Raw genomic sequence first — 14,299 nt, 5'->3', positions numbered from 1 at the left:
TACTTGATTTCTCAGTTTACGATAGGTTTCCCAGTCAGACTTACTCCCCGTCCTCTTTGCAGTACCCTTTGCCACATCTCTATCAACCATAAGGCTCCGGAGCTCATTATCAATCCATGATGCCCTGACATTTCTCACAGTAAGTTTTTTAATAGTTGAATGTTTTTCCACTACAGGGCAAAATATGTTATCAAAAGCCTTAATGGCGTTATCAGGATAATCTTCCTTATATACATCTGACCAACATAAATTATTAACATCAAGACAAAAACATTCCTGAGAAAATATTTTATATGATCTTTTGTAAATTACTTTTGGTTTCCCTTCAGGTACTTTTGCTTTCCCAGTTATAGCTATTACATTGTGATCACTAAACCCAATGGCAACAGATATGCCCTTGGAGCACATATCCACTGCATTTGTAAAAATGTGGTCTATGCAAGTAGATGTCTTCTTACCACCCCTATTGATATAGATTCTTGTTGGTTGATTAATGACTTGTGTTAGTTGACATGCATTAGTTACATTTAGAACGTTCAGTTCAGTTCAGTCATATCACACACTTCACTCAGATACAAGTTGTCCACACATGGTGGTCTGTAACAGCACCCAACTAGTAGTGGTTTGACATATGGTAAGTGAACCTGTAACCACAAGGCCTCAACGCTGGCAGGCATGAAGTCTTATCTTATCTTTGTTGGATTATGTCTCTGAGTGTATATGGCAACCCCTCCTCCGTGCGAGTTTCTGTCAGTATAACCCTGTATATTCACTGCTTCATCTGAAAATGTATGATCCAGATGGGGTTCTGTCACTGCTAAAATATGGATATTATTTGTAGTCAAGACATCTGCTACTTCTTCAGTTTTCTTCCTGAGACTGCAAATATTAATGTGAGCTAGTTTCAGTCCTTTCCTAGGCAATTTTGTTCATACTGACATAATTTATTTATAAAATAACAAAGCAAACTAAATGAGCGAAGAAAACAAAATAACATAAAGGCGCTAAAGGAAGTGATACACCCTACATTCCATTTGCTTAGTTTGGTTTTACATTAGAGTCATTTTTTAGTTGTGACGGTGGGCATGTGATTAATTTGTCATGCCTAAGAAATGCTCTCTCTCCCCTTTCTCTGGCAGCTCTCATTGCAGGCAGGAGTTCCTTCCTTCTTTGAGGCACAGCCTCTGGAAAGTCCTCATTTAGATAAATGTTTGTACCTTCAAGGTATTTTGCCCTCTCAAGCTCTGCTTCCTTGTCCTTGTACCTAAGAAATTTGACCACAATGGATCTGGGCCTGATGGAATTCCCATTCTTAGGTCTCCCTGTTCTATGCACTCTCTCCAAAGTGACTTTACTATGATCAAGTTTTCATCTTGAAACAGCTGTCTGCTTTTCTCCTCAGAGTCACTCCATTTCTCATTTGGAGACTCTGGAATGCCATCCACCACTATGTTATTCCGCCTGCTTTGTCCTTCTAAGTAGTTGGCTTTAGTGTCCAAGACCAGAAGAGATTCGACCAATTTACACATGTCCTGTGAGCTTGAATGACATCCAGCTGAGAGTTTAGTATATTTAGACATGTGATGTCACCAAGCAAACTTTAGGAGAACTTCTGCTCTCTTCACTCTCTCTGACCAGCACTTGCTCCTAGGCTCTTTCTCTTGCCCCTAAACCTTTAGGGGGGCACTTGCTCTACAGACTCTTGCTGCTCTTTCTCGAGAGCCACTGACCAGCTCAGACTCTTGGCTCCTGCCCCTGAACCATTGAAGGGGGCACTTGCTCTGTGATTCTTGACACTTTCTCCCCTGAGCTGCTGACCAACTCTTGCTCCTAAGACTCTCTTGCTCTCGTTCTCCTGGAGCTAAGTGATGTTAGTTTGCTAATGCGTTCCACAGACAGAGTCTTGCATGCAACTAAACATCCTCTGTACTAACCCAAACTCTCCTGCAACACATATGGCATACACATATACTCACTTACAAATTGGATTTCAATATACAGTAGCTACACCCAAAGAGACAACTCAACGTTCTTGCTTCTTTTCCCTTGACTTTGACCTGTCTCACTTTCTCTCGCGCGCGCAGACGCGCACACACACACACACACACACACACACACACACACACACACAGACACACACACACACACCGATGCTTGCATATAGTTAGTTTGTGTGTGTGTGCATATAGAATTTGTGTGTTTGTTGCCTTGCTTTCATTATGAATAAATACATTTGGAATATACCTGCTGTCTGTTTAATATTGCACAAGAATTAATGAATGGTCATCTTCTGCTATGTCAGGAACTCCTAAACCTTTAACCTTTACTATTAATGAGGCATCTTTGGTTGTAGTTATTAATTTAAATATTAATCAGAGTTCCTAATTAATAGTTTAGTGTATTTTATGAGACTGATATTATTAACTCATAAGTGCTAAATTGTAGGCAACTGCAAGGGTTAACACCCACACAGGGTTTAAACCTGAAAAACTGAAGAAGCTTCTCGGATGAGAGGCGAAACGTCTTCAAGAAATGCAACCAAGTCCAGTTGCCTACGATATAGCACTTATGAGTACCATGACCTGGATGACTGAGAATCTTCACTGACAAACGATATCATTAACAAACTACCATTTTACCATGTTTCTGTCTCTCTGTCAGGCTACATCGAAGCTGTGGTTATCCCTGCAGGAGCCAGGAGGATCAAAGTTGTCGAGGACAAACCCTCACATAGCTTTCTGGGTAATGATGCATGTGTTGATCCTTGAGAAAAATTACCTGAGGCATACTCACAAACACAATACCATGCAACTATTGAGATAAATCGAATAACTGTTTTAGTAACTGGTTTCATGCTTCTTGAGCGCTAGGGTTTCTCATATCATACATGATAATAAACATAAAAAAGTAATAAATGATATAATAAAATAGCTTTGGATTTTTGGACTTTGGGTTGGATAGAATACCATTAATATGAGCCCATGGTCTCCTGTAAATGACACAGGCCATGTTTCACTGTCCTGTGACATTTTGTTGACAGTGCAGTTAATGGAGAATGTAGCAGACAGATCAAACAATGGTTTCTTAATTGTTAGTGCAACACTAATACTATGCCAACTGCTTTAATACAACTGCTGAAATGGTATTAACACATATATGTGTTTGTGTACGTATGCATATACTGCATGTTTGTGTGTTTGTTATTTGTATATATAAACACAGGGTTTATTCATAAAAGTGTTACTTCTATCCCCCTGCATCTTCCCCACAGCTCTGAAAGACTCCAGTAAGAGGTCCATCAACAGCGACTGGAAAATTGAGCTTCCAGGAGATTTTGAGGTGGCTGGGACCACAGTGCGATATGTTAGAAGAGGATTATGGGAGAAGATGTCTGCTAAGGGACCCACTAACACCCCCTTACACTTGATGGTAAACACATATGTTACTGTGTTCTGAGTTGTTAAACAGTATCACAACATACCCTGTATACAGTGGCAGGATGGAAACATCTTGCTAATGCTTGTGTTAGGGTACAGTCACACATGAGCGAAATTAACACTGCTGAATATTTGCCTTCCTTTACTTCCATTCAATGTGAGCAGAGGGGCAAATAAAAAAATTGCTTTCATTGGCAAAGCAAATTAGTATCTTTGCATCAGAGTCCTGTCGGGTACCCGCGGGTAATTATTTGCAAAAACAGCTGATTTGTGGGTGGGTTTTTTTTTTTTTTTTTTTTAAAAAAAAAATTTTTTCCCGGGTTCGGATCTGGGTAGAAAAAATAACATGCGGGTCGGATCACGGGTTTTAGATAAACACATCAGTCATTAGTTCAGTAAACTACAGATAACTATCTTGGTCATTATTTACTCTCTGAGGATCGCCTCCGCTATTTCGCAACGGTCATTGGTTCAGCTGTTTACACGCGTTTCACCATCTAATAACACAATTTGTGATTGGACGACAGAATCAACATGGCTGCCACCGTCTAACAAGCGCCGCTTCCAAAACAGTAAATAATTATTTAGGTATTTGAGAAATAAGTGGATAAAACGTACAACTATCACTTTATAATGTTTCTGAAGTGTTTCCCTGATGGATTACTTCTCTCCTCGATGGATTCTAAAAACAAGTGACGGCTCGTAACTGCTGAACGTCGCTCTGGACAGAAAGTAAGTCTGTTATTACACATGTAAAGTTCCTTTACATGGATTAAAAGTTTAAAAGCATTAAACGTAACAAACGAGTGCTTTTACACTCGTATGGCAGAAGAACACAGAGGGTTTATGATGGAGCTGAAGTCAGGTTTTTATTGTGAGAGCTGCTTCATTCAGGTCGTTGTTTACTTACTGGCACCTTAACTGTGGCGATATGCTGTTCAATATTCAGCCAATATGACCCAAAATGATTACTTTAAATCCGGGTTACGGGTCGGGCTGTGGGTCGTGTTTCAACGGGTCGGACCGGGTTGCAGTACTAATTGGCCTGATGCACGGGTTTGCGGTTCGGGTGCGGGTTTGTACGTCGCCGGGTAGGGTCGGGCGGATCTTGAAAACTGGACCCGTGCAGGACTCTGCTTTGCATCGAGTGGAGTTTAACTTTGGTGAAACTCTGCTATGTCAAGAACTCCTACACCTTTACGGCAGTAGCTCAGTCCATAGGGACTTGGCTTGGGAACCGGAGGGTCGCCTGTTCAAGTCCCTGTCCGGACTAAATATGGAGCGTGGACTGGTGGTGACTTTATGTCAACTCACAGCAAGAGGGTTCCTGGTTTGAACCCAGGGGGGAGCCCTTCTGTGTGGAGTTTGCATGTTCTCCCTGTGTCAGTGTGGGTTTTCTCTGGGTACTCCGGCTTCCTCCCACAGTCCAAAGACATGCAGGTTGGGGATAAGTTAATTGGTGACTCTAAATTGGCCATTCATGTGAATGTGAGTGTGAATGGTTGTCTGTCTCTGTCTATGTGTTAGCCCTGCGATGTTCTGGCGACCTGTCCAGGGTGTACCCGCCCAATGTCAGCTGGGATAGGCTCTCCATGAGATTCTCAAGTTGTTAGTGTGTCATGATGTTGGGGAAAGCCCTATGAATAAAGAGACTCGTGCCCAAGAGAGCCACAGGTGTGTCAAGGGAGCCTGGCTATGATCATCTGATGCCATCAATAACATCAATATTAAGTACTTCTTGATCTGACACTGATCTCCACTCAATCAGTTACCATAGTTGTCAAGACGCAATCAATGCATGCTGGTATGGCACTCCTGATTTATAATGATAATAATTAGTCTAATGAGAGGAAACAACCATTTTGTCATTTTCTTATTATCTGGAGATTACAAAGCATCTTTGTTTTCTTAAGATAACAAAATGACACAACCTTTTGTTTACTTGAGATAACAAAATAATTCAAGAGGTTTATTATCATGTACACAGCAAATGTAAAGGCAGTTACAGGCAATGAAATTCTTACTTTGCAAGTTGCCCTGATACCACTTAAATAGTCACTGACTAAATAGATGAATAAAAATGAATAATAAAAATAGAGCAAACATTACGTACAGTCAGATTTGTTGTGCAAATACTGTTGTGCAAATAGTATTAAAATATTATCACATTGTCCAATATGTATATATACAGAGAGATGGGTAATCACCGGTTTAGTAGTCTGATGGCTAGAAGCTTTTTTTTTAGTCTTGTTGTCTTTGCTTTCACACTTGTGTAGCGTTTGCCAGATGGCAGGAGTGTGAACAGTGTGTGCTGTGGGTGGATGTGGTCCTTAATGATGTTGAGTACCCTTTTTGTGACCCGGGTGTCAGAGATGTCCTATAGTGGGGGGAGGGCTGATCCGCAGATGAATTGTTCCGTTAAAAATAATTAACTCTATTCTGAGACAACAAAGCTCTTTTTTGAGATAATGAAATAATGAACTTGTTATCTTGAGATAGCACAGCCCCTTTTCTCAAGATAATGAACTAAAACAACCTTTTGTCTTCTCAAGATAACAAAATAATTGTCTTATTATCTCAAGAGAACAAGCTTTGTTATCTTAAGATAATTAGATGATCATTTCATTCTAAAATATGCAGCCAGATTCAGTATGAAATTAAAGCTGCAAGCAGCGTTGGGCGGGACTTCGGACCCTTGCTGTCGGCCTCCACCTCACATAGATGGTGTGAATTAGCCTATTTGTAGGAGTCGAAATGTCGATAAAACAAGCAATGTCAATAGAATGCAAGGTCATTTTTGGTGATGAACCCATGACTTGGGAGTAGAACTTTGATGGCTTCTGAAAACCAAACTACTGACGAGGACATCAATCAATCAATTAATATCACAAATCACAATTTGCCTCACAGGGCTTTACAGCATACAACATCCATACAACATTAAAATTACCGTCTGTCCTGCATCTCTCTCTGTCCTCCCCTTCTGTCTCATTGGTTTCCGAGGACAGAGAGAGATGCAGGACAGACGGTAATTTTAATAGCTTACAACAACATTAATGAAAGTAATAATATTATGATTATAATTCTGGCTATTGTGGTACAATATGTTGAAAGTATATATTAATATCTGATAGTACACATATGTGACAATAATCATATGTGTATAATAACAGTAGAAGTATGACACCCACAGACAGACAGACAGACACACACACACACACACACACACACACACACACACACAGGCTTGTGTATGTCAGAGTGAAGCCATTGTTATGCTAATTAATGACCATGTGGTTAGGTGACAGCCCAGGCACTTCAAGATGAGTTAGACTAATGACTAATGATAACAGAAGCAGCAGAAGGCATTTGACAACACAGCAGCAGCACAACCTCACACGTCACACTAGGCACCGCTGTGATAGAAGTTAACCTGCGAGACAGTGGAGCACAAAGGCTCTGGAGAAGAGGCCGAGTTAGTGACATGCAGTAACAGGACACGTGTGTGTGTGTGTGTGTGTGTGTGTGTGTGTGTGTGTGTGAGAGAGAGAGGGAGAGAGAGAGAGAGAGAGAGAGAACAGTAGAACAGTAGAAATATTTCTATTTTCTCCTGCTTCCCCAGTAGAGCAAACACACACTAAATAATAAGCAGTAAAATTACCTGTATTTTTCTCCTACTTTTCCATTATTGAGGTTTGCAAGCCATTGTTGCAAAGAAAATAAAATAAATGCTATGTTAGTGTTGATATGGATGTGTGGGGGCTGTGGCTGTATAGCTACTAAAAATATATATATTGTGTGTGTGTGTGTGTGTGTGTGTGTGTGTGTGTGTGTGTGCTTGCCTGTGTGTGTAATTGTGTAGCTAAAAATTGCAAATTATGAGATGCAAGTTGCTGCAGGTTACATTACTGTTTTCTCCATCTCTCTCTCTTTCTCTCTCTCTCTCTCCTCTCTCTCTCTCAATTCAATTCAATAAGCTTTATTGGCATGACTGTAGATTAACAATATTGCCAAAGACATTAACATTTACAAATAAAGTACAATAATACAAGTAAGTCACAAAACTATAAAAAAAAAAGATTAAATATATGATATATAATACAAAATACACCAATCTACAATACAATACACCAATATATAATATAGAAAAAAAATGAATAAAGAAAAATGTAGATTGTGAGTTACAAGGACTGTAAATATAGACAGGTGTGTCAGGTGTTGTGATGGTTGTCCCTCAGGCTGTGGCATAACCTGACATATGTTGCTGCTGCTAAGCTGCTGACTCTGTTCTCTCCAAGGATGTGTTGCATTTTAGTTTGATCAGGCAGAGAATCAAAGTCAGTGACTTTATGTTTTATTTTTGAGAGGAAGTCGGCTCTGATGTGTTCATACTTGCTGCAGTGCAACAGGAAGTGTGTCTCTGTCTCCACTTGTCTGTGTGGACAGAGCTCACACAACCTGTCCTCTCTGGGCAGCCAGGTCTGCCTGTGTCTGCCCGTCTCTATGGCCAAGCTGTGGTCACTGAGTCTGTACATGGTCAAAGTCTTCCTCAGTTTCTCATCAGTCACGGTGCTCAGATATTCTGCCACCGTGTACTGTCTATTTAGAGCCAAATAACACTGAAGTTTGCGTTGCTTTTGGTGGTCGATGTCCAATAGTTAATGTAATGTTCTTTTTGTTTCTCTATAATTTGGTGGGTCCAGATTGTGTGAGGGCTGTGCTGAGGTCTTGTGTTGTTAGAGGAGCTGAGCCTCAGGACTAGCTGGCTGAGGGGGCTCTTCTCCATGTTCTCCTCTTGGCATTGCAGAGCTTTGTAGTGGTAGGAGTTGGGGTCACTTGTTTTAAGGTGTTTATAAAATTTGATGGCTCTTTTTGAATTCTAATTAAAAGGAATTGGCCTAGCTCAGCTCGGCACCCGTTGTTGGGGGTGTTCCTGTGCACTCTGAGGATGCTCTTGCAAATCTCTGTATGCAGGATTTCGATGGGGTGTTTGTCCCATTTATCAAAATCTTGATTTGCAAGAGGACCCCACACCTCACTACCATACAGAATAATTGGTTCAATTATAGATTTGAATATTTTGAGCCAGATTCTAATGGGCATATTAATGTTTGAAGATTTCTTTATAGCATAGAAAGCCCTTCTTCCCTTCTCTCTGAGATCATCAACAGCCAGGTTAAAGTTTCCCGTGGACGTGATGTGTAGTCCTAAGTATGTGTAGTCATGTGTGTGCTCCACCTCATGAGAGCCCAGGAAAAACCTGGTTTGGTCTCCCTGACCCCTGGGACGTTTCTGGAATATCATAATTTTGGTTTTGTCCAGATTAACTGTCAGGGCCCAGGTCTGACAGAAGGTTTGCAGATGATCCAGTTGCTGTTGTAGTGCTTCATGTGATGGAGCCAGCAATATGAGATCATCTGCAAACAGTAGGCATTTAACCTGTGTGTCAGACAGAGTGAGACCAGGGATGTCAGATAGTTCTAGTGATTTGGCCAATTCATCGATATAGATGTTGAAGAGGGTGGGACTGAGACTGCAGCCCTGTTTTACTCCTCTACTCTGGGGGAAGAAATCTGTTTCCATGTTGTTAATTTTAACAGCACATTTCATATGACTGTACATGGTTTTGATGATGTCATAGACCTTCCCCCCTACACCCTTCTCAATTAATTTTAAGAACAGTCCATCATGCCAAATTGAGTCGAATGCTTTTTTGAAGTCTACAAAACAAGAGAAGATTTTCCTCTTGTTTTGCTGGACGCCTTTATTAATGAGGGTGTGAAGGGTGTAGATATGGTCTGTTGTTCTATGTTTGGGTGTGAATCCTATCTGGCTCTTGCTCAGGACATCATGTTCTCTGAGGAAGTCTTGCAGTCGGCTGTTTAGGATGCTGCAGAACAACTTCCCCAGGTTGCTGCTGACACAGATGCCTCGGTAATTGTTTGGGTTGAATTTGTTTCCACTTTTAAAGATTGGTGTGATGATTCCTTCACTCCAGAGGTCAGGGAAATGTCCGACACCCAGAATAAGGTTAAATAATTTTAATATGGCAATGTTAAATTTATGGTCATCAAATTTTAGCATTTCATTTAAAATGCCATCAGGACCGCTGGCTTTCTTTGGCTGCAGTGCCTGGATTTTAGCCAGCAGCTCTGCTTCAGTAATTTGGTAGTCTAGGGGGTTCTGGTTGTCTTTAATGACTGATTCTAAAATTTGTAATTTGTTGAGGAGATTGTTTTGGGCCGAATTCAGGGAACAGCAGTATACAGACTTTCAAAGTGATTTTTCCAGATGTCACCATTTTGAATAGCCAATTCTTCTTTTTGTGGTTTGCTGAAAGAGTGCCATTTCTTCCAGAAGTCATTGGAGTCAATGGACTCTTCAATTATTTGTAACTGATGCCTCACATGCTGTTCTTTTTTAGTTCTGAGTGTTTTTCTGTATACTCTCAGTGTTTCCCAGTACTGGAGGCGGAGCTCAGGGTTGTCAGGTTGTCTGTGTTTTTGATTTGACACATTTCTGAGAGTTTTTCTCAGTTGTCTGCATTCTGTGTCAAACCACTCGTCATTGGTCGGGTCTTTTGGTCTGTGGTGCTGGCGCTTTTCAGACTGGATAAGTCTGCCACATGGTCAAATATGTTGTAGATGTCCTGTACAGCCTGTCTGAGGCCGTCCTGATTGAGGGGATACGAGGTGGAAAGAAAACAGTCTAAATGGGATTGAAAGATTGGATTTTTGATTGCTGTCTGGTATTCGTCTTTGCTTTTGTTTGTCCATTTATAAGGTTGTTTTCTGTAGGTCAGATTGCAGGGTTCTACTGTGTGAGGGTCGTTTGCTGTCGTTTTAATGTAGAGTGTGATTTTACTATTGTCTGATAAGGGGGTTAAGGGGCTGACTGTAAATGCTCTCAGGTAGAAGGGGTCTAGGTCGGTGATGCCATAGTCTACTGTGCTGTTGCCAAGAGGAGAGCTATGAGTGTAAAGACCGAATGAGTCCCCTCGAAGCCGACTGTTAACCATGTACAGACCCAATGTTCGGCAGAGCTGTAACAGTTGCTGCCCACTTTTATTGACAGTTTTGTCAAAGTTGTTTCTGCGGGGTTGTGAAGGGAGGGGGATGCTGACTTGACCAGGTATATGTTTGTCTCCCTGTGTGCTGATAAAGTCTGGTTCTGTACCAGTCCTGGCATTCAGGTCTCCACAGATCAGTACACGTCCCTGGGCCTGGAAGTAACTAATCTCATCTTCGAGAATGGAGAAACTGTCTTCATTAAAATAAGGGGATTGTGATGGGGGATATATGCTGCACACAGGAATACATCTTTATCTGTGGTGATAAGGTCTTTTTTGATTTTGAGCCAAATTGAAAATTCTCCTTTTTTGATTAATTCAATGTATTGTACAAGGTTTGCCTTGTACCAGATCAGCATTCCCCCTGAATCCCTTCCTTGTGTTACTCCCTTAGCTTGGTGGACGGGGACATTATCTCTATGTAGCCTGAGGGACAACCAGTGGAGACATCTCCTCTACACCAAGTCTCTTGCAATATAAACACATCTGCATTTTCTAAGTCTCTAATAAAGTCTGAGGTCCTGCTCTTAAGGCCAAGAGCAGAAGATCTCAGACCCTGAACATTCAAACAAGAGATGACAAAAGATTTAGATTTCATTTAAAACTCAAAAGGCTGCATTTGGTGATCAAAATGAGATAAACTACTAAGTCAAAGAAAATAATTTAAGAGTATCTACATGACATATTATAAAAGGTAACAAATCAATAACTGGTATATTAAATAATCAATACTTATGTACAGTGTAAATGTCATTTTTTTTAATCTGTATGAGAACAATAAATACTCTAATAATAATTCATACAGTGTCTATTGTGTTACCTTTCCAATCAGATGAGAGCAAAGCAGGCTGAGCATCTGCTGAATGTCCCCAGTTCATTGTGTGGGGTGGTTAAGGTTGGTTCTGCTGCTCCGGACCACCTGGGCATAACTCAGTGGGCCAGGGTGTGGCTCTTGTCGCTGTGGTTGGGGTGGGGCCCTAGGGACAGGAGAGACTGTGGTCTGGCTTGAGGGGATCATGGTTGCCTTTGTGGGGTCTGATTTGGACATGATGTGGTGGGGCTGAGGGTGGTCTTGTCTCCATTGTGTTGGTCTGGATGTTGGTTGAGGATGTCTTGGTGTTCTGTGGGGTTGTGGGCTGATGTGCTCCTTCTGGGCCGTGGATTGGTCTCTGTTGAGAGCGACGCTTTTCAGTGTTTGGGCAAAGATGGGGACTGTGCTTTTAAACAGATGGACGTGGTCGAGAGACAGCTGATGTCCAGGGTGGGGTGGTGGGCTAGGTGGACATTGGGTCTCCGTGCACAGTCTCTGGACAGGCTGCTGTTGATCCTGTGGATGGTGTCAGGGTGGAAGTCTTTCCTTGGGAGCAGAGTGGATATGACCACTCTGCTGTTGGGGAAGGTGGTGGAGGCTTTCTCTGTCACTCTCTTGAGTGACTCTGACACCCTCTCCTGCTGGCTCCGCAGATCATTGGTGCCAGTGTGGATGATGATGTGACTCGAGATCCAAGCCGCTCCTCTGACAGCAGGTCTATGGCTTGGTGGGTGTTTGGACACCAGATTTTAGCCACTTTGTGGGTGGGGAAAAGTTTCTTTTCATTAAGGAATTTTCCATTGGAGTCGATGAGGAGGACAATGTCTGTCTTCTCTCTCTGTTGTGGACAATGTCTGTCTTCTCTCTCTGTTGTGCTGGTCTGGTGGAATGAGGGGAGGTGCTGGTCTGTGGGCTGGATGTGGAGCTGGGGGTGGAGGTAGGTTCTTGGATTGGTGGGTCCTGGCTGCTCACAGGGTCCTGGTTGTGGTCTAGTTTTTCATCCAGGTCCTGTGTAGCTCCACCTCTCTCCTGAGGCTGTTCTGACAGAGTGGTGAGTGCTCTGCTGTGCTCCCCTCTCTCCTCTGAGCTCCTCCCCCTCCGTTGAGAGAGAGGTAAGTTCTCTCCTGTGCTCCTCTCTCTCTCCTCTGAGCTCCTTCACCTCCTCTGTCAGAGCTGTCAGTGCTGCTAGACGCTGCTCTCTGTCCTGATGCAGCTCTCTGATCTCAGTCCTGAGCAGGCTCAGCTCTCTCCTGCAGCTGTCCCTGTCCTGCCTCAGCATGCCCAGCTCTGTGCTGATGGTACAGGGATCAGGCTGAGCTGTGGTGGGCTGGCATGGCTGTTGGCTGATCAGCTCTCTCAGTTGTACAAGTTCTCTCTCCAGCTCTGTGAATTTCACCTTCAGTTCGGTGATGGTGCGGTTCAGCTGGGGGTCCTGGGACTGCTCTGGGCTGGTGGGCTCCTTCTCTTCAGGGGGCTGCTCAGTAGTTAGGCAGCTGGGAGCTGGGACCTGGGAACTGTGAGTGGAGCTAGATCTCTCCTGCTGGGCTCTTTCCTTTATAAGGAGGAAGTCCATCTCAAACAGTTTGAGGTTCCCCTGCACTATGATAGTCCCATTCTTGTATAAGTTTACTGTCATCATGAAAGTATCTGAATCCTCTGCTTCTTTTATTTTTATTTTCCAGCCATTACAGATCCCCTCTTTTTTGACAGAGGGTAGTGGGCACTGATGGCAGAGTGCCATGCTTTATGCGGCTGGTCTGTGAAGAGGATCAGGTTGCTGACCTCCCGGTCTTGTAAAGATCAGAAAACAGGGTTTCTGGTCTTTCTTTAGCAGTTTTTGTTTAAATGCCTTCCTGGCAGTCTCATTGGTTACATCAGGAGGATAGAGGAGAGGAACAGCCTCTGTACAGCCTTTGGTGGACTCCATCAGGCTCTGCTGCTGTTGAACTGCTGCTATTTAAATTCCTTGGCAACAGTTGCTAAGGGTCTTGTTTACAGCTAGCTGTGTTATGCTAGCTTAAGTTTATTTAGTGTTCAGCAATTTTTTGTTTCCTCTTTTTAAATGTTATATTTTCTTTCTGATGGTTTCACTCACTTGCGTCTTCAGCTGTTTTCCTCCTCTTTGCTTGACCTTTTTTTTGTTGCTGGTTGGACAGTTAGGCTAACTGTCAGTTTGGCAGTTGGTTCCGTTGTTTTCCAGTCTATCACTGTTTTCTGAGGTTTTTGCTGTTTTTTTTTCCTTCTTGGTAGATTTTTTTTTTTAAAAACAACGGTTTTCTCTTCTGTTTTCTTCCAGCTCTTAGAAGAATAGTAGTTTATCTCACTTTAAAACATCCAAGAAAGCAAAAATATTCAGGAGGTCATGTTCATCTTCATGCTCTCTCTCTCTCTCTCTGTCTCTCTCTCTTTCCCTCTCATACATATACCCACAATGAATATTTGGTATGTATAATCTGAGCAGGAGTTGGTTAAAAGATTTAAGCAAAACAAAATAGAAAAAAATATTAATATTTAATATTTCTGTGGTTGTTTTTCAACAAGGATGAAAAACATCTTGAAGGGGACAGGTGTGATTTTTTTTTTTTATAAGGGGGCCCGCAGGGCAAAGTAAAGGCTTCTCATCAAAGTGGTGTGAGCTTATATTTTGAAACTTGTAGACATAAGCCATGTGACCTAATGAAATTTTGACATGTGTGATGATCAAACAACACATCCATATTCATTTGAAATCATGTGACTGAGTGGAAGCGTGATTGATGTGTACTGGCTGTTGTGAGGATAATAAGTAACAGCAGGCAGACACAAATATACAGTGGTGGAAAAAAGTTTTCGGACACCCCATACATTTGTGAAATTTGCATTAAAAATCACTCTTACGTCTTCAAGTGCAATTTCTTCTAGTACAGTCACAGCCAAAATACTAAATAAATCCTAAAAAAGCCATTAAAAACTTAAAATTGATTGGTTCCATAAAAATACATA

General features: G+C 42.0%; 1 protein-coding gene across 1 annotated transcript in view; it reads left to right on the top strand.

Annotated features, from left to right (window-relative positions):
• The window catches only part of adamts17 (ADAM metallopeptidase with thrombospondin type 1 motif, 17), a 499,826-nt gene that overhangs the window by 383,676 nt on the left and 101,851 nt on the right, over window positions 1-14,299 (top strand). Inside the window, exons 16-17 of the mRNA XM_049602805.1 lie at window positions 2,662-2,742; window positions 3,272-3,429. Of these exons, the coding sequence (XP_049458762.1) occupies window positions 2,662-2,742; window positions 3,272-3,429 (239 nt within the window). The remainder of the gene's footprint in view (window positions 1-2,661; window positions 2,743-3,271; window positions 3,430-14,299) is intronic.

Source organism: Epinephelus fuscoguttatus, linkage group LG2 (assembly GCF_011397635.1).
Source record: "Epinephelus fuscoguttatus linkage group LG2, E.fuscoguttatus.final_Chr_v1".
Classification (NCBI taxonomy): Eukaryota; Metazoa; Chordata; class Actinopteri; order Perciformes; family Serranidae; genus Epinephelus; species Epinephelus fuscoguttatus.
The sequence above is the reverse complement of the archived record's forward strand: the minus strand, read 5'-3'. Positions and strand labels throughout refer to the sequence as shown.